Raw genomic sequence first — 20,812 nt, 5'->3', positions numbered from 1 at the left:
GATGATATGATACTTTATGTGGAAAACCCCAAAGACTCCACCCCAAAACTGCTAGAACTCATACAGGAATTCAGTAAAGTGGCAGGATAGAAAATCAATGCACAGAAATCGGTGGCATTCCTATATACCAACAACAAGACAGAAGAAAGAGAAATTAAGGAGTCGATCCCATTTACAATTGCACCCAAAACCATAAGATACCTAGGCATAAATCTAACCAAAGACGCAAAGGATCTGTAATCAGAAAACTATAAAATACTCATGAAAGAAATTGAGGAAGGCACAAAGAAATGGAAAAACGTTCCATGATCATGGATTGGAAGAACAAATATTGTGAAGATGTCAATGCTACCTAGAGCAATCTACACATTCAATGGAATCCCCATCAAAATACCATCCCCTTTTTTCAAAGAAATGGAACAAATCATCCTAAAATTTGTATGGAACCAGAAAAGACCCTGCATAGCCAGAGGAGTGTTGAAAAAGAAAAACAAAGCTGGTGGCATCACAATTCCGGACTTCCAGCTCTATTACAAAGCTGTCATCATCAAGACAGTATGGTACTGGCACAAAAACAGGCACATAGATCAATGGAACAGAATAGAGAGCCCAGAAATGGACCCTCAACTCTATGGTCAACTCATCTTTGACAAAGCAGGAAAGAATGTCCAATGGAAAAAAGACAGTCTCTTCAACAAATGGTGTTGGAAAAACTGGACAGCCACATGCAGAAGAATGAAACTGGACCATTTCCTTACAGCACACACAAAAATAGACTCCAAATGGTTGAAAGACCTCAATGTGAGACAAGAGTCCATCAAAATCCTAAAGGAGAACACAGGCAGCAACCTCTTCGACCTCCGCCGCAGCAACTTCTTCCTAGAAACACCGCCAAATGCAAGGGAAGCAAGGGCAAAAATGAACTATTGGGACTTCATCAAGATAAAAAGCTTTTGCAAAGCAAAGGAAACAGCCAACAAAACCAAAAGACAACGGACAGAATGGGAGAAGATATTTGCAAAAGACATATCAGATAAAGGGCTAGTATCCAAAATGTATAAAGAACTCATCAAACTGAACACCCAAAGAACAAAGAATCCAATCAAGAAATGGGCAGAAGACATGAACAGACATTTTTCCAAAGAAGACATCCAAATGGCCAACAGACACATGAAAAAGTGCTCAATATCGCTCGGCATCAGGGAAATCCAAATCAAAACCTCAATGAGATACCACCTCACACCAGTCAGAATGGCTAAAATTAACAAGTCAGGAAATGACAGATGTTGGTGGGGATGTGGAGAAAGGGGAACCCTCCTACAGTGTTGGTGAGAATGCAAGCTGGTGCAGCCACTCTGGAAAACAGTATGGAGGTTCCTCAAAAAGTTGAAAATAGAGCTACCATATGATCCAGCAATTGCACTACAGGGTATTTATCCCAAAGATACAACTGTAGGGATTCGAAAGGGTACGTGCACCCTGATGTTTATAGCAGCAATATCCACAATAGCCAAACTGTGGAAAGAGCCAAGATGTCTATGGACAGATGAATGGATAAAGAAGAGGTGATATATATATATAATGGAATATTATGCAGCCATCAAAAGGAATGAGATCTTGCCATTTGCAACGATGTGGATGGAACTGGAGGGTGTTATGCTGAGCGAAATAAGTCAAACAGAGAAAGACATGTATCATATGACCTCACTGATATGAGGAATTCTTTTTTTTTATTCTTATGTTAATCCCCATACATTACATCATTAGTTTTAGATGAAGTGTTCCACGATTCATTGTTTGTGCATAACACCCCGTGCTCCATGCAGAATGTGCCCTCCTCAATACCCATCACCAGGCTAACCCATCCTCCTACCCCCCTCCCCACTCCCCTCTAGAACCCTCAGTTTGTTTTTCAGAGTCCATCGTCTCTCATGGTTGATATGAGGAATTCTTAATCTCAGGAAACAAACTGAGGGTTGCTGGAGTGGGGGGTGGGGTGGGAGGGATGGGGTGGCTGGGTGATAGACACTGGGGAGGGTATGTGCTCTGGTGAGCGCTGTGAATTGTGCAAGACTGTTGAATCTCAGATCTGTACCTCTGAAACAAATAATGCAATATATGTTAAAAAAAAAAAAGGTAGGAAGGGAAGAATGAAGGGGGAAAATCGGAGGGGTAGACGAACCATGAGAAAGGAAGTAATTTTTGTGTGTTTAAAAAGAGGCTTGATTTGCAATGACATGGATGGAACTAGAGGGTATTATACTAAGCGAAATAAGTCAATCAGAGAAAGACAATTATCATATGATCTCACTGATATGTGGAATTTAAGAAACAAAACAGAGGATCATAGGGGAAGGGAGGGAAAGATGAAACAAGATGAAACCAGGGAGGGAGACAAACCATAAGAGACTCTTAATCATAGGAAACAAGCTGAGGGTTGCCAAAGGGGAGAGGGGTGGGGGGTTTGGGTCACTGGGTGCTGGACATTGGGGAGGGTATGTTTTGTAATGAGCACTGGGTGTTATATAAGACTGATGAGGGGCGCCTGGGTGGCTCAGTTGGTTAAGCGACTGCCTTCGGCTCAGGTCATGACCCTGGAGTCCTGGAATCGAGTCCCGTGTCGGACTCCCTGCTCAGCAGGGAGTCTGCTTCTCCCTCTGACCCTCCCCCCTCTCATGCTCTCTCTCTCTGTCTCATTCTCTCTCTCAAATAAATAAATAAATAAAAATCTTTAAATTAAAAAAAAAAAGGACTGATGAATCACAGGCCTGTACCTCTGAAACCAATAATACATTAATGTTAATTAATTGCATTTAAATAAAAAAATTAAAAATAAATAAAAAGAGTCTTGAACCCAACAGAAGTAGGAAGCACAATGGGGAGGGAAGAGTTTCCTAAGTTACTGTTTCCTCTTCCCTCATCAGAAAAGACACAGCAAGTGAGTTTAGAGGTTGTAGGAAAATGTATAAATATGTGATTGGAAGTTATAGACATACAATCCATAGCTCAAACGAGCAGAGGGATAAAGAGAGTTTTTTTTTTTTTATTTAAACTGAGGGCAGGAAAGGAGGAGTTTTAAAAAGGAAAGAAAGTGCAGAGTAATAGAAAATACAAAATAATAGAAATAATTCCAAATACATTAGTAATCACAATAAATATAAATAAAGTTACCATATGAGTATAGCAGATTAGCAGACTGAAATTGAACTAAAATACAGCTTTATTCTTTTATTTTCCTCTTTACCATTGTTTTTAAAAATTAAGATTGTTTTAATTCCAGTATTGTTAACATACAGTGTTATATTAGTTTCTGGTGTACATCATCCTGTGCTCATCACAAGTGCTCTCCTTAGTCTCCATCTCCTATTTCCCCCATCCCCCCACCGACCTCCCTTCTGATCACCATCAGTTTGTTCTCTAGAGTTAAGTGGCTGTTTCTTGGTTTGTCTCTCTCTCTCTCTCTCTCTCTCTTTCCCTTTGCTCAATTGTTTTGTTTCTTGAATTCCACATATGAGTGAAATCATATGGTATTTGTCTTTCTTTGACTTGTTTCACTTAGCATTATATTCTCTAGCTCCATCCGTGTCATTGTAAATGGCAAAATTTCATTCTTTTTATCGCTGAATAATATCCCCTTTGTGTGTGTGTGTGTGTGTGTGGTCTTTCCGTTTTCCCTCTGGGAGCTGGCTACCCTCGGCAGTGCCTTCTGCTTCCCTGTGCTGGAGGTCCCACTGGAGCCGACCCCTCCAGACGAGGCTTGCGTCTTGCCCAGCAGCACCTGTTACCTGGAGGACAATCTTGGGGTTTAGTTAGAAGACCCATTTCATCTTTACACTAAACTGGGTGGCCTTTATCAGTAACAAAGGGGTTATTTTGCCTTTTAACCACCTTACTCTTTTTTTTTTAAAATTTTACTGTTATGTTAATCACCATACATTACATCATTAGTTTTTTAAAAATTTTTTATTGTTATGTTAATCACCGTACATTACATCATTAGTTTTAGATGTAGTGTTCCATGATTCATTGTTTGTGCATAACACCCAGTGCTCCATGCAGAATGTGCCCTCCTCAATACCCATCACCAGGCTAACCCATCCTCCCACCCCCTCCCCTCTAGAACCCTCAGTTTGTTTTTCAGAGTCCATCGTCTCTCATGGTTTGTCTACCCCTCCGATTTCCCCCCCTTCATTCTTCTCCTCCTGCTTTCTTCTTTTTTTTTTTTCTTAACATATATTGCATTATTTGTTTCAGAGGTACAGATTTGTGATTCAACAGTCTTGCACAATTCACATCACTTACCAGAGCACATACCCTCCCCAGTGTCTATCACCCAGCCACCCCACCCCCCACTCCAGCAACCCTCAGTTTGTTTCCTGAGATTAAGAATTCCTCATATCAGTGAGGTCATATGATACATGTCTTCCTCTGATTGACTTATTTCGCTCAGCATAACACCCTCCAGTTCCATCCACGTCATTGCAAATGGCAAGATCTGATTCCTTTTGATGGCTGCATAATATTCCATTGTATATATATACCACATCTTCTTTATCCATTCATCTGTTGATGGACATCTTGGCTCTTTCCAGAGTTTGGCTATTGTAACCACCTTACTCTTAATTTTTTTGTTTCTGAATCTGTTCATTACCTGGGCAGAGAAAAATGCACTTTACTGGACCCACAGAAGGCTCAGCCCACAGGACGATAAAGAGAACAGTCCTCTCAGAAGATCTAACAGTCATGAAATTGTACTTAGTAATACAGTCTTGAATTTAAAAAGACCAAAACAGATAGGAATATAATAGACAAATTCTCAGTTATATTGGATTTTAGCAACATCTTTCAGATGCTGATTGAACAAGCAGACAATTGTAAATATGTAGAAGATTTGAACAATACAGTTAACAAATCTGATCTTGTAACATACATTCCTGAACTCACAAAACAAAACAAAAATACATTGTTTTTAAGCCCACATAGTACATGAAAAAAGTCTGTGTAGTAAGTTAACAGATCTAAAATAATTAGCATACAGATTATGTTCTTTGAACTTGGGAAAATTAAGTGAGAAATTAACAGTTACTGAAGGAAGAGATCATACATTTAGAAAGTAAAAAAAAGAAGGAGACCCTTTAAATAACTCATGGACTAAAGAGGAAATCACAGAAGAACTGACAAAATATTTAGAACTGAATGACAGTGAAAATACTACCTATCAATGTGTGGGATGCAGTTCAAGTGGTACTTAGAGAGACAGATGTATAGTTTTATTTTTTATTTTATTTTTTTAAAAGATTTTATTTATTTATTTGAGACAGAGAGAATGAGAGAGAGAGAGCACATGAGAGGGGGGAGGGTCAGAGGGATAAGCAGGCTCCCCGCTGAGCAGGGAGCCCGATGCAGGACTCGATCCAGGGACTCCAGGATCATGACCTGAGCCGAAGGCAGTCGCTCAACCAACTGAGCCACCCAGGCGCCCCCAAGATGTATAGTTTTAAATGCATGTGTAAAAAAGAAGAAAGATTAACTGTGTAAGCATGCAGGTCAAGAAATTGGAAAAAGAACAATAGAAAAAAACCCAAAGGAAATAGAAAAGAAGGAAATAAAAAAGACAACAAGGCTAGTGAAGTAGAAAGCAACAATAAAAAAGAATGGAGACGACAAAACCAAAAGTTGTCTCTTTGGAAAGATTAATAAAATAGGAACACCCCCATCAAGGACTGATTATGCATAACAGAGAAAAGATACAAACAGATCATGTTATGACAGTGATGGGAGGGGTGTGATTATAAGTGCAGATTAACTCCTAAGAGAATACCAAAACCCATTCTATATCAGTGCACTATTGGATAATTATATAGAAAAACATAAATTACTGAACTAACTCAAGAAGCAGTAGAAAACCTAAATATTCACTGTTAAATAAACTGAATTGGTAGCCAAAGGTATCCTTCCCCCACGAAAAAGCAAGCCCAGAGATTTCACAGATGAGTTTTAGCAAACCTTTAAGGAACAGTAAATCCCTGTGGGGTATACAGACTAATTCAGAGGTTCAGAAGCTACCCAGCAATTTTGAGGCTGGGATAACACCTTGATATCAAAACCTGACAAGAGAAGTACAAGAAAAAAAAAAAAAAGCCAGTGTCACTATTGATGTGAAACTCTCAATAAAATATTAACAAATTAAAGTCAGCAGGATATGAAAAAATAATACATCATAAGCAAGCGAGTTTTACCCCATGGAACGGAAAGATGGCTCAACAGAAATGTAATCTACCAGGTTAACAGATTAAAAACCATATGACTATCTCAGCAGATGCAGGAAAGCATTCAGTAAAATTCAACACTTTCATAATGTGCTAAATGAATCAGGGGAACAGGCTAAATTTAGAGTCTTACGGTGAATCCCTTTATAAAGCAACTTTCATCCCATTTATATTTTGACTAAATCCAGATTTTCAAGTATTAGATTTTCTTTTCATAAATGCTTAATTGCATGTGAGAACACACATCTATCCAGAAGATGTGCCCGGTTCTTTGGGAGAACACAAAAAAATCCCCACAGCAACCCAAAAATTCATGGTGAACTTGAAGGTGACTCTCTGCACGTCCCATATCTCAGTTGCAGAGGCTCTACCAGACCTCTGTATCCTCCAGGATAAGGACAAGATTCCATTTTCCCACCATTTGAGTGTGACGCCCCACTCACGGGTTGGGTGAAACGCGGCAGATCTGACCCGGGGAGAAAGCGAGTGTGCCTTGTGGTCTGGCATGATCTCAGCCCCTTTCCTAATGGACTCCTTTTCTCACCCTCATTCACGTGTGCAGGTCCAAAGTGAAGACAGTTCACGAGAGGATCCCCTTGGCCGGACTGAGCAAGTTGCCCAGCGTCCCTCAGATTGCAAAGGTAACAACCAGCCTTTGTGAGAAGCTAGCTTCCTCTTTTAGCCCAGGGCTGGGATGGGGAGGGTACAGGCTTGTCCTGAGAGGGCTCTGCCCTTGGAGAGGGGAAGGCCACCGTACTCCTTGGCCCTTGACGGTGTAGATGGGGTGGAGGAGGGCTATTGGCAGATGCCCTCGTCTTCCCTGCAACTTCCCCATCTCATCCTCACAGCTGAGGCTGCTGATGGCCTCTGCCCCCAGGCTCATAGCTGGTTTAGGGGACCAGAGAAATGGAAAGAAAGGGCTGGCTATGGAGAGTGCTGTAGGACTTGAGAGGAGGAAGGGATGGGGTGGCCAGGGAGCCTTCACAGCAGAGGAGAGATGGGCTGGAGGATGGCCGGGCTGTTGGTCCAGACAGAGGACCCCTTTGAGTAAGGAGCTGTCCGTCAGCTGGTGGAGGGACCCGTGTCTCTGCTCTGGGATACTGGGAACTTGAGAACTGAGTCCAGTGGGGTGAGAAGGATGGTCAGTTGGTTCGGACCCACATGCCAAGCAGGATTGTGCCGAATGCCTTCTGTGGCCTCACTTTATCAGGAAGCCCCGGGAAGGTGAGTTGGCTTTCCTGGCCACTTGTTAGTGAGTGGCAGAGCCAGGGTTCAGCCCCAGGCCTTCTGACCCCACAGGGCCTGCCCTCCCATGCTCTTTCTCCTGGTGGGCAGAACAGCCCAGATGTTTTCAGTGGAAATGACCCCTGAACTGTGTGTCTCTTTCTTCTTGCTTAGGCTTTCTGTGATGACGCTGTGGGGCTGAAATTCAACCCTGTCCTGTACCCCAAGGTGAGGACCTTCACCTTCTCCCCTTACCCAGGGCTCTGTCACTTGGCACAGATTTGCATGCCTGTGGCTCTGTGGAATGTCCTGTGCATCTTGGTGGGGTTTTGAGACCTCCATGTCTCCCCCTCTTCCAGCTCGCCCCTGTGCAAATGGGTCCCCTGGGAACCTGTCCTTGGCCATGCCTGGGGAGAGACCCACCTAAACAGTTCTGCATCTGTTGTAGAGGTGGTAGAGGGGCTGCAGTGTTGTGACCTCTCCCCCCTACTCTGGTCGTACTTCCCTGAGACCCATCTGGGGTGGGGAGTGAGTCTACCCTATAGCTAGAGAGTTAGCGCAGATCCGGTCTGCCATCATGGAGGTGTAAGGGGGGCAGAACCCCACTAAGAAATCAAAGGCCAGATCGTGGCTCCCGCCTGCCCGTGTTACTGCAGCGCTGAGCCCGTACAAGCCCCTGCACAGCCCTAGTTAATAAACAGGCTGGTTCTCTTGTCGGTTTCCTCAGGATTGGCCTGGACTTGACCCCCACTGTGGGAGTGCGGGTGGGCAGAGGAGCAGTAATAACAAAGCAAGCCAGCAAGCCCACTCAAGAACAGTTGTGGCATGACAGGACTTCAATCACTCACGACAGCGAATTGCTCTAAATTGGCCTCAGGAAGAGAGCCAGGGCGCAGACTGCGTCTTCATGAGCCTGCAGGGTCCGGGGAGCCAGAAGCGGAAGCCCGCTGTGCTTCTGAGCCCACACCGCGTGCCGACACGGTGGCCGCGGAGGCTCCTGGGGCTGGCCCAGTCTGCCCCCTGTGCCCCACTGCGCCCCACTGTGCCCCACTGCTGGTAGCAAGGGACGGCGAGGTGCGACGTCTGCTGGGGAAGAGAGGCCCTGCCCTGGCCGAGACATCCAGAACCCCCTGGAACCAGTGGCTTGAACGTTCATGATTGTGCTCGACACCGTTCTTCCCGTGCCGTGGCCGAGCTAATGGCAGGGTCCTCGCCTGCACAAGGAATGTGCCAGAGCCCCCTGTCTCAGACACCCTCTGAGCATCTGTAGGCTCTCCCCAGTAATAAGCTGCCCACCATGGAGCATTTTCTTTCATTCAGACCTCCCTTCCCTTTATAATTAAAGCTGAATTAGTGAGGTTTAACCAAACATTAAAACCCTGTCATAAAGGCCTTACTTAACTACAAGTTTGGCAAATTTTGTCGTCAAATCCTGTCCACTGAGAGAAGCTGGTGACACTCATTTGCACAGTTCTTTCTGTGACTTGGAAACCCTCCGGCTCTGGTAATAATGGAAGAGCAGCTGTATTTTCATGTTTTCTATGTTTGAAGGACTGCTTAGTCCAGCTGGGGTGTTAATCTGGCTGAGGCATGTGTGCTTAGAATTCACAGAGTTTAGAACCTTCTGTGGAGGGTCTCCGTGGCCGGATGCCTCTTCCCTGGCAGGACAGTTTCTCTGCACTTTTGACCATTGCATGTGGGCGTGGGGTCTCCCTCTGGGGTTGGGCAGCCGTGCTATTCCCGGGGAGCTGAGAAGTGCTGATTTCCTTGGGCAGCGGAGAGCCTCACTTGGGTTGCATATTCCGACCAGACAGTTTGTTCTTCCTGTTGTGTAACACATGGTCAGATCCCTCCTTTTTACTGTAGAGACTATCCCAATAATGCCTAAGTCTCCTCTTTCCTAACAAGCTGGTTTAGCTCTGATCTTTCTGGAGGGTTCTGTAGATGATGAGGATGAGGATGGTGATACCTGCTCTGTTCTCAGCACTTTATGTGCCTGGTCTTACTGAATCTTCACAACCACACATCTCCATTTAATGGATGAGAAAACTGAGACCCAGAGAAGTAAAGTAGTTCACTCGAAGCTATCCAGGTAGAAGCAGTGGATTCAAGATACAGACTTTAGTGTTTCTGAGCCCTGGACACCAACACTGAGGCACAATAGAAAACTAAACAGAAGCAGTGGTCAGGGTTCTTCTCTACCCCCCCACCCCGGCCCTTGCATATTGTATGTTCCTCCTTAGAGACCTTCACTTCATGGATAAAGGGGGATTGGAGTCTGGGCACGAGCTGTGCCTTGCTCCAAATCGTACTGCTGATCAGAGGTGTAATTAGAGCCAGTGTCATCCTTGCTGGCCAGTTTCAGGGTCCTTTACTTTTTACACCACAGGTAAAGCACTGGGTAAGTCCCTGTGTGCCCAGGCCTTGGCTGGCACATCTGGATGGGAATGGAATGGTGATCCAGAGGTGTGGCCACCATGGGGGAGCCCAGGTCTGGGAACTAGCTGAGACCTCTGGCTTCTCCTTTGCCTCGCTGCACATACGTGGAGGTCTCACACCAGGGGGGCATATTCTCCGCCAGAATGGGTGCTTTCCCTTCCATTTGCTTCCTCACTTGTCTCTAAGTTAATCAACAATCTGATTTTTTTCTTTCTACATTTTTCCAGGCCTCCCAAATGATTGTGTCCTATGATGAGCACGATGTCAACAACACATTCAAATTTGGGGTCATTTATCAAAAAGCCAGGCAGGTAAGCACCACAGATCCATACTGGTCACTCTACCCTGTGGTTTCGCTCTGGGGGCTCCCTCTTGGCCTCCCCCACGCACGGGAGCCCTACGCTAGGCTCTTACAGATGCCGAACACAGCAGTCACATTTCACGGATGAATTAGGCTTGAGGTGACAGAATCTTCAAGGTGGGCTGAGTACTCCTCACAAGAAGGCCTGCAGATCCTTTAACAGCAATGTTGTTTTTCAGACAGCAACTTCTAATTCTTCCTGGCTACCTCAGCTTATACTGAACTCTGGGCTGTTGTCACCAGAAAAGTCAGACTGGGTCAAGGGAATGGATTAGCACAAGCTGCTTTCTCCTTGCCTGCTCTTCTCCCAAAGGGGAATTAGCTTTTTCTCCCTGAACTTCCTTAGATTGCTAGAGTATTGCGTGCATTTCTTCCCAGCTCTGTGTTCCGTGATGTCATGCTGGTTGCTTGAAATCAGCCATGGCGGAAGTATTTACACCATGGAAATGTGCAAACCAGGGCTTCTGTTTTCCCTCTTTGGAAACCTGGTTGTTAAAAAAATTTACCAGCAGTTCTGCTCACCCTCCTCTGTTTCTTGTAACACTCATATGCTGCTTTGGGATTAGTTGGTCAGAATAATGTTTCTCAAAGTGTGTTCCATGAGACGCTAGCCTGGTGGGTACTCTGTGAACAAATGACTCGTGGGGGTGGGGGCAGTGTGTGGGAATATTTTAAAGGGTCTAAGAACCCCCAAGGTAAAGAGCTCACATAGTTTTGTTGCACTCAGTGTTTCCCATACTTACTTGACCACAAACTTCCCATCTTCCCTACCACGGACATGTATTAGCATCCTGAGAAGTGGTCTGCTGAACACACCCATGTTTCCTCACCTAGAAGGTTCCACACCAATTTCATCTTGGTATCATCCAAGAGCCTAGCGTGGTGATTTTATGGAGATACACTCAATAACTTTTTCCTGTGTGAATTAATGGATCAAAGTTTTGATGCTTTTATGGTAGGGTCGATAGTATCTTTCAGTATTATCTGTGGGGGTTTTTTGTGTGTGTGATGGTGTGTTTCTTGGCTAGATGATAGCTGACTTCCTTGTCTGAAGATATTAGACCACAAGAGACATGTGTTTGCTTAAAAACATTCTAATTGAAGAGTTTAGGAGCTGAGAGGCCAACACAGATGAATCTTATAATTGAAGCGAGATTATTCAGGTAGCTGCTCTAATTATTTTTACATATTGCATATTTATTTTGTACAGCTCTGGTAATATAACCCCCTAATTAAAGTTTTTGCTTGTGAAATTTACCATCGCAGATCTCATAAGGTGATTACAATCCAGTGTTCCAGCAAAATTATAATTACTGAACATTAACCATCCACTTCTGAGAGGAGTCTGTGTTTTGTTTATTTACCTGATGTTGCTGAGCCACAGTGGAGGTACACAGGGAGATAAAAGTCTTTTTTAAAAAACTTTTTAAAAAGTTACTGTTTTGCAGACCTATATCCGTGGGGCAGTTAGTATGAACATTTATTGCATGAAAGCTCTATGTTGTCCTTAGGATATAAATAAATCCCATCTAATTCTCCTGTTTGTCAAGCACAGTGATGACTAAGACCCCCTCCCTGAGTGCATGGTCAAACTCATGGACAGTGTAAAAATAAAGATTATGCTAGTCCCAGGCTGGGTGTAAATCCTAGAGAGAGCTGCACACCCCAGTGAATAAGCTGGATTGCTGGGGCACCTCGTTACACATGCCGAGGTGGCTCAGTCATTAAGCGTCTGCCTTCGGCTCAGGTCATGGTCCCAGGGTCCTGGGATCGAGCCCCGCATCGGGCTCCCTGCTCGGCGGGAAGCCTGCTTCTCCCTCTCCCACTCCCCCTGCTTGTGTTCCCTCTCTCGCTGTCTCTCTCTCTGTCAAATAAATAAAACTTAAAATAAATAAATAAATAATAAATAAATAAATAAGCAAGGAAGCAAGCAAGCAAGCAAGCGAGCGAGCTGGATTGCTTTCCCAGGAGAAGCTGTCTGTTACCCAGAAGCAGCTGTTCTCCCACACTCCGGCCTCATGACCTGGGGTAAACAGCATGCTGGGTCAGGGTTGTGATGCCTTTGTAGCATGCTCTGTATACATCAGGACTCAGCACACTTTCTGTGAATGGCTGGATAGTTAATATTTTAGATTTCATGCGCCATACTGTCTCTCTGGAACTACCCCACCCTGCCTTTGTAGTGCAAAAGCAGCCATAGACAAAACTAAATGAATTGCCCTGGCCCTGTTCCAATAAAACTTTATTTATAAAGCAGCAGGCTGGATGTGGCCCTTGGGCCATAGTTTGCTGACCCCTCCTAGAGGGCTGTGTTTCCCAAACTTCAGACATTCACAAATGACATCCAAGATCATATTTTCTACCGTTTGCCTCTGTTACACTTTTTGTCACACCTATAGTATTAACTACCTAACATTTTCCTTAAGTTTTTTTTTCACCTTAAGTCCATTGTTTAAAGGGAATTTTGTATCACTACTCTAATTAGAAAATCAGTATCCCTTGCATGAAATGAAGGTAATTCTAAACAGAAGTACTATAAAAAAAAGAGTAAAGTTATTGAAATCTAGCTAGATTCTGTTGCCTGTTGAAGGCATAGAACGTGGGATCTGCTCTTTTTTGTAATAAAGCAAGTGTAAAGGAGATATTAAAGAGTCACCTATTAGAGGCTTTCTTCTTGAAGCGATTGTGCATACTGGAGTTTCCTGTGTCATCTGCAGCTGTTAATTGCCGTCTGTGGATGTTTGCAGAGTCATCGGCTGTTTGCCGATCCTGCCACGGTGCGCAGAGCCTGCTGATCAGGCAGGGCCACGCACTGTTTGAAGCCTGTCACAAGTGCAGAGCTTACTACTGTTTTCAGCTTTGCTTTCTACTTTTTAAAAAATTATTAAACTTTTAATTTCTAGATATTTGTAGATTGGCATGCAGTTACAGGAAATAATACAGAGAGCTCTTTGTACCCTTTACCCAGTTTTCCCCAAAGGTAATGTCTTATAAAACTATAGTGCAAAATTACAGCCAGGATATTGACAGTGATACAATCCTCAAATCTTGTTCAGACTTCCCTAGTTTTGCATGTGACCATCGTGTGTGTGTGTGTGTGTGTGTGTGAGTGAGTGAGATACAATCCTCAGATCTTGTTCAGACTTCCCTAGTTTTGCATGCGACCATCGGTGTGTGTGTGTGTGTGTTTCGTAGTATATAATTTTATTATATGTGTAGCCTTCACAGTCAAGATACAGAAGAAGTCCAGCAACACAAGGATCCCTTGTGTGGCCCTTTCATAAGCATGCTCACCTCCCTCTTGCCTCCATCATCCCTTCCCACCTCTAGTCCCTGAGCCCTGGCAACCACTAATGTATTCTCCACTTTCTAAAGCTTTGTCATTTCAAAAATGTTACATAAGTGGAATCATACACTATATATAACCTTTGGGTATTGGCTCTTTTTCCCATTCAGGGAGATTCATCCAAGTTCTTAAGTGTATCAGTAGGGTTCATTTCTTTTTCATGGCTGCATAGCATTCCATGGTATAAATATACTATGGTCTGTTTAACTAGTCACCCTTTGAGGGATATCTGGGTGGTTTACAGTTTGAGGCTATTATGAATAAAGCTGCTATGAACATTTGTATATAGGTTTTTGGGTGAACGTAAGTTTTCATTTCTCTGGGGCAAATGCTGAGGAGCATATGCTGGGTTTATGGTAATTACATGTTTAGTTTTGTAAGAAGCTGCTGAACTGTTTTCTGGAGTGATTGTTCCATTTTGCATTCCTACCAGGAATGTATGCATAATCCATTTCCTCTACATCCTCACCAGCATTTGGTGTTGTTACTATTTTCTAATTTTAGCCATTCTGATAGATGTGTAGTGATGTCTCATTATGGTTTTAATTTATATTTTTCTAATGGTGGCTAATGGTGTTGAACATCTTTTCATGTGCTTATTTGCCATCTGTATACAGATATATATATATCTTTGGGTGAAATGGCTGTTCATGTCTTTTAACCATTTCTTTTTCTTTTCTTTTTAAGATTGTATTTTTAAGTAATCTCTACACCCAACGTGGGGCTTGAACTCACAACCCTGACATCAAGAGTCGCATGCTCCGACTCAGCCAGCTAGGTGCCCCTCTTTTGACCATTTTCTAATTGGATTTTTTTTTTTACTGTTCAAAAACTTTTTATAACAGCTTTATTGAGGTGTAACTCACATTTAATATGATTCACAACGGTTTGAGAATTAGATCTCAATAAAGTGTATGATTCAGTGGTTTGTAGTATATTCACAGAGTTGTAAAACCATCACCACTATCTAACTCCAGAAAATTTTTATCAACCCCCAAAGAAACCCCATACCCATTAGCAGTCACTCCATCACCATTCTCTCCAGTTCCCATCATCAAAAATCGACTTTCTGTCTCTATGGATTTGGCTGTTCTGGACACTTCACATAAATGGAATCATAATATGTGGTCTTTTATGTGCTTTTGCTTAACATGTTTTCAAGTTTCATCCATGTTGTAGCATGCGTCAGTCGTGCATTCCTTTGATGGCAGAATTATATATTGTATGGACATACCACATTTCGTTTATCTATTTGTCAGTTGATGGACATTCTGGTTATTTCCACTTTTGGGCTGTTATGAATAATGCTGCTTTTAACATTCATGTGCAAGTTTTTGTGTGGATTTATGTTTTCATTTTTCTTGGATATATTCTTAGGAGTAGAATTACTGGGCCATATGGTAACTCTATGCTTAGCCCTTTGAAGAACTGCCAGATTGTTTTCCAAAGAGACAGCACCGTTTTATATTCCCACCAGCAGTGTATAAGGCTTCTGACTTTTCTGTATCTTCACCATCAGTTCTTTTTTTTTAAAGATGTATTTTTTTTTAGAGAGAGAGAGAGCGAGCACGCAAGTGGGGGGAGGGGCAGAGGGAGAGGGAGAAAAATCCTCAAGCAAACTCCCCACTGAGCTTGGAGCCTGACAACGGGGCTCGATCCCAGGACCCTGAGATCATGACCTGAGCTGAAATCTGGAGTCTGCCGCTCAACTGACTGAGCCACCCAGGTGCCCGCTCACCATCAGTTCTTATCTTTCTTTTTGATTATAGCCACCCAGGGGGTGTGAAGTGGTATCTCATTATGATTTTGGTTACTACTGAGTTCTGAGAGTTCTTTATATATTCTAGATACTAGTCCTTTGTCAGAAGTCCAACTATTTTTTTTGTTTGTTTTCTTTTTTTTTATTCTTATGTTAATCCCCATACATTACATCATTAGTTTCAGATGAAGTGTTCCATGATTCATTGTTTGTGCATAACACCCAGTGCTCCATGCAGAATGTGCCCTCCTCAATACCCACCACCAGGCTAAACCATCCTCCCACCCCCCTCCCCTCTAGAACCCTGCTTGTTTTTCAGAGTCCATCGTCTCTCATGGTTCGTCTACCCCTCCAATTTCCCCTGCTTCATTCTTCCCCTCCCGCTACCTTCTTCTTCTTTTTTTTTTTCTTAACATATATTGCATTATTTGTTTCAGAGGTACAGATCTGAGATTCAGCAGTCTTGCACAATTCACAGCGCTTACCAGAGCACATACCCTCCCCAGTGTCTATCACCCAGTCACCCCATCCCTCCCACCCCACCCCCCACTCCAGCAACCCTCAGTTTGTTTCCTGCAATTAAGAGTTCCTCATATCAGTGAGATCATATGATACATCTTTCTCTGTTTGACTTATTTCACTCAACAGAATACCCTCCAGTTCCATCCATGTCGTTGCAAATGGCAAGATCTCATTCCTTTTGATGGCTGCATAATATTCCATTGTATATATATACCACCTCTTTTTTATCCATTCATCTGTCGATGGACATCTTGGCTCTTTCCACAGTTTGGCTATTGTGGTCAGAAGTCCAACTATTAATTTTTCATTTATGGAATGGTTTTTGGTATCAAGTCTAAGAACTCTTTGCTTCAGCTTTGCATTTTGTACTGACCGGCAGCCTTTGTTGAGATAGCAAGTCCTCATTAACCAGCCCCGAAGTTCCGGCTCTGCTGAGTGAGCTATTTGTCCTTCCTCCAGTCAAGCAGAACCACTGGCTGGCAAATGTGTTGGGGGTTAGGGAGAAAGGAAGAAAAGGACCAGGTAGCTGGACAACCACATTCCTTCCCTTGGCATCAAGAATGCTTTTCTGACTCTTAACCCTGATTCTGTTTCTCTTTCAGACCCTGGAGGAGGAGCTATTTGGGAACAATGAGGAGAGCCCAGCTTTCAAGGAATTCTTGGATCTTTTGGGGGACACGATCACACTGCAGGATTTCAAAGGGTAAGTTTCAGCCAACGGATGGCTCCGGCCCCATTGATGAAAGCCTAGAGTAAGGGAGAGGGGCAACAGCTGAGTCTCAGGGGGTATGTGAGAGGTAAAAACACACACAAGAAACATGGGATCATTTTTCAGCAAGTGATCTGCATTCCTGAGGAAACGGGTGACGTGGGGGATAATCCAGAATGGCACATTATCTGAACGGCACCGACATTGGCCCTCTGATGCATGATGAAACTGCTCAGACCAAGAGTGAAATGAATCCACCTTCTCTGTCACTCACCTGCCGGGCCTTCAGGAAAGAGGGCCCTGTGCAGTTTTGGGGGAAGTGGCCCATTTCAGATAACACACAAAAAGAATGGATAATTAAGAGTTGGTGGAAATACAGTAATCTCCCTGGAAGGAACCTATGTAGTAGTCTCTGGTTCTCTAAGTGGAAAGAAAGAATTTTGGGGCTATTGCTTGGAAGACTCTGGTCCCTGATTTCCCTTGACAAAGGAGCATTTGAGCAGGGCCTTCCGGCCTGGCCAGCCTGTTCCGTGCTTTTTGGCTGGCACACAGCTGAGCCCCAAGAACCCCCTGCTTCAGCAGCCAAATTAACAGAATCTCCTATCAGGTGCACAAGTGCCCAGCTCTGGGTCTGGTGTGTAGTGGGTGTTCAGTAATTACTTTCTTCCTCCGCTCCCTTCTCTTCTCCTCTTCTTCTCCCCCCATCCCACCCCTCTTCTGTCTGCCTCCCCCTCCAAGGTCATCACGGCCGCCTGGAGTCAGTCACACATGGCTAAAAGTCCCACTTCCACCACTTACTGGCTCTGTGTCTTTGAACAAGTGACTTACTCCCTGAAAGCCTCAGTTTCCTCATCTGTAAAAGGGGGGTAAAGATAGTGCTGACGCCGCCAGGTTGTCGTGCACGTGAAACAGCTAGGCTGGTGCCCCACGTGGAGTCAGCACGGGGAGTCTTCGAGTTCTTGCTCTTCTTGTGCCACCTTCCATTGACTCCGAGATGCCTTCAACGTAAGATGCATCCTGATTTCAGAGATGTTAAACTATGAAAAAAGGTGTGCCTTAGAATAGGTGAAATAAAGGCTCTTCAAACCAGGAAGAACCCCAGTGATCAGGGACTTCTAGCCCTTTATCGTATAGAGGAAGGAAACCGAGGCAGATTAAGACAAGTGAAGTGATGTGCCCGAGGTCACGCGCTGATTTAGTGGCAGAAGCAGCGGCAGAACCCGGAGCGCCTGGCTCCTGGGCTGGTGAGCTTCCTGCCATGCCGGGCGGGGCACGTTTTCTGGTTTGTGTTACAGCGCTTGTGGGGCTGATGTCCAGGGTCTGCTTTATTTCATTTTCTTAAAGGACCTGCATCCTTCTCCCCTTGCTGAAGAATGTGATCCACGGCCGGGAGCCACATGTCTATAAAGGAAGAAGGGGCGGCTCCCGGAAGCCCACCCAGTGTCTTAGTACTTTCCTTTCCTGCCTTTGAGGAGATACCCGGAGAGGGGCTCCTTGGATGCCGCTAGGTTGGGTGCTGCTGGGGCTGGGTCTCCACACGAGGGACTGGCTAGGTGGAAATCCAGACTCTTCAGGCTGATTCTGGATGCTCCCCACAGGATGGCTGCTTGCCCTGGCTCTGCGCTGAGGATCTGGACATGGCCTTGCAGAGAGGAAAGGCTTATGCTCAGCCGTGGGGGCCACTGGCACCTCGGATGACGTTTGTCTGGGACTGCGGATGGGTGACCTCCCTTCCCACTGACCGTATGGATGTTGTTCCTGTGTCTTTTAAATAACAGGCTTATGGGTAGAACTCCGGGGCTCGTGTGCTCAGGAGCATGGACCTACCTGCGCTGTGCACATAATTCTCTCTGTGCCCCCACTCTCGCGTGTCTTCTCATTCCTTCTCCTGCCCCCGTAGCCTCAGGGAAAGCACCACGTAGCCTACTTCTCCTCACACTCTCTCCCTCCCTGCTCTTGCCCTGTTTTACTGACAGTTTCCGTGGAGGCCTGGATGTGACCCATGGACAAACAGGGGTGGAATCCGTGTACACGATATTCCGAGACAGGGAGATCATGTTTCACGTCTCCACAAAGCTGCCATTTACCGAGGGAGATGCCCAGCAGGTAACCTGGTTCGGGAAGGCGTTGGGAGCATGGGGCATGTGAGGTGAAAGCCTGCTTCTGGTCTTGGGTACTTGAGGGGCTGGGACCCCCTCCCCACTTTCATAATCCGGAGGCCAGTCTGTTCCATCACACTAACCCACCCAGGCAGCACGTCAGCCCCTGTGTGGGAGTCAGGACAGGGCTCCCGGTTGTTCTGCTCTGCCCGGTGGGGAACCTGCAGCTCAGCGTGGTTAGAAGACTGTGTCCTAGTTGACTAGGGGCAGAGCTGGGAGCAGAGTCCCAAGTGCCCTGCTCATGGTGGGTGGTGGTGAGGAGGATGTGTTGGCATTTGCAAGTAGCAGCTTGATACCAGCTCTGCCACGTGGGGATACCTGGCTCCGGGCAAGCTGGTGAACCTTGTGGCCTCATGTTCCTCAGCTGTAAAACAGACACCACCACCTAAGTCAGGGGCTTGTTGTGGGCATCACAGAAGGTTCTGAAGGTAGGGCTCAGTACGGTATCTGGCTTGTGGCAGGCTTCCTTCCTGACCATTGCCCTCCTTCCTGCCCCAGTGATGGGTGGCATGGCAGCTCCCCCCCAGCCATGGTGGTCATTGCTTTAACCCCCCCCCCCCACCACCTCTCAACCTTTCTAGTCTCATGGCCTCATCCTTGCTGCACCTGCTCGTGGGCAGGAGTTTGGCCTTCACCTCAACCAGGGAACCTGGATGAGACCTCTGCATCCAGCGTTTTCCTGCCCTCCCTCTCATTTGCTGCTTCTGAGAGTGGCGTGTCCCCAGGGTGGCCCGGCTCTTTTCTCAGTGAGCCCTGAAATCAGCAGCTGGGGCCTGGCTGTTGTGCCATCTGCCCCCTCCCACTCTTTGTGCCTTTTCAGTCTCTAGGAAACTCAGAAAGGAAGGTAGGCTCTTCCCCAGATTCTGACCCATTCCTCTCTGAGCAGGGAACTGAGGAGGGAGCACAGATGTAATACTGTAAACATAGTGCCTGGCTTCTTAGGGAAAAAGGAAATTGGCAAATGAGACTGTGATTTGGCTCTAAAATAACCACTGAATGTTCCAGAAACAAATGGGAACAGGATTCCTTTTGAATCCAAAGTAGGTTTTCTCTCCACCTTTGTTTCTCTGTTCCTTCATGGCCTCCTTGCCCCCTGCCCCAGCCTGGGGCTCTCTTTCAGTCTCCCCCATATTCAGGGGGACATACACAGAGCTTGGCTCTCTGCAAGGACTGAATAAATATTAATTTTCTGCTCCCAAGAAATGGGAGGAGGTGGGTGGGATAAGTGAGACAATTTGTGTAAAAGTGCCCAGCATGGGGCTCAGTCTATAGCAGTGCTCCGTAAATAAAGAAAGTCAGTGTGAAACGCAGGGCCTGCATGCCTTAGGTGCTTAATAAAGGAACAAATGCATAGGTAAGCACCTCGCCAGGCCTCCATGGCCCCAGTAGTTGAAGTCATGCATGTGAGCACCACAGCATGGTTCCTGATGCACATTAGGTGCTCGGTGATTGAGAGCACCTGTGGAAGGACCTGGCCCCATTTGGGACACAGAATCAGGCTTGGATTTCTCTCCCGTGACCTCTGCCAAGCCAGGTCCCCTCTTTCTCTAAGCATGGCTCTCCTTCCCTCTGGTATAGAATGATCTGCCCGCTCATCCCTGCTCATCCACATTTCCATCAAGCGCTGCCCCCTCCCTCCCCCATCTCTACCTCCTCTTCCAGGAAGCCTTCTCGGGTTAGCACCAGGCCTCTGATTTTGCCCTCCTTTCTGCCCCCAGAGTGCCAGACGCTTTGTGTGTGGCAGCTGATGTAGCACGTGCTGGCTGGTGCCTTTGTTACTATTCTCAGATGGCTTCACCACCTTTGTGTCCCTTCCGGATCCATTACAGGCTTTACCAGGGCAAAACCCGCTCCTCACCTTTTAACTCTTCTCCCCGAGCCCTACGTCAGGGCTCTGCATGCTGTCGAGCTCAGTAACGTGCTCGCTAGCCTCTACCTAACATCTTAGGCGTCTTCCCCATTTTTTCTTTTTGGTGGCTTCTGAAGATTGAAAAAAAGAAAAAAGCTCCCCTGGAGAGCTAGGT

At 45.4% G+C, this 20,812-nt stretch overlaps 1 protein-coding gene across 3 annotated transcripts in view; it reads left to right on the top strand.

Annotated features, from left to right (window-relative positions):
- Positions 1-20,812, top strand: part of RAP1GAP2 (RAP1 GTPase activating protein 2) — a 237,350-nt gene that overhangs the window by 186,833 nt on the left and 29,705 nt on the right. For all 3 annotated transcript variants that reach the window (XM_064583725.1, XM_064583727.1, XM_064583726.1), the window contains 5 exons: positions 6,832-6,910; positions 7,668-7,721; positions 10,160-10,243; positions 16,523-16,623; positions 18,606-18,735. In XM_064583725.1, coding sequence (XP_064439795.1) covers positions 6,832-6,910; positions 7,668-7,721; positions 10,160-10,243; positions 16,523-16,623; positions 18,606-18,735 — 448 coding nt within the window. The remainder of the gene's footprint in view (positions 1-6,831; positions 6,911-7,667; positions 7,722-10,159; positions 10,244-16,522; positions 16,624-18,605; positions 18,736-20,812) is intronic.

This window comes from Mirounga angustirostris, unplaced genomic scaffold (genome assembly GCF_029215605.1).
Source record: "Mirounga angustirostris isolate CCGP_5_RB_7025 unplaced genomic scaffold, mMirAng1.0.hap1 SCAF_17, whole genome shotgun sequence".
Classification (NCBI taxonomy): domain Eukaryota; kingdom Metazoa; phylum Chordata; class Mammalia; order Carnivora; family Phocidae; genus Mirounga; species Mirounga angustirostris.
This window is presented reverse-complemented; position numbering and strand designations above follow the sequence as displayed.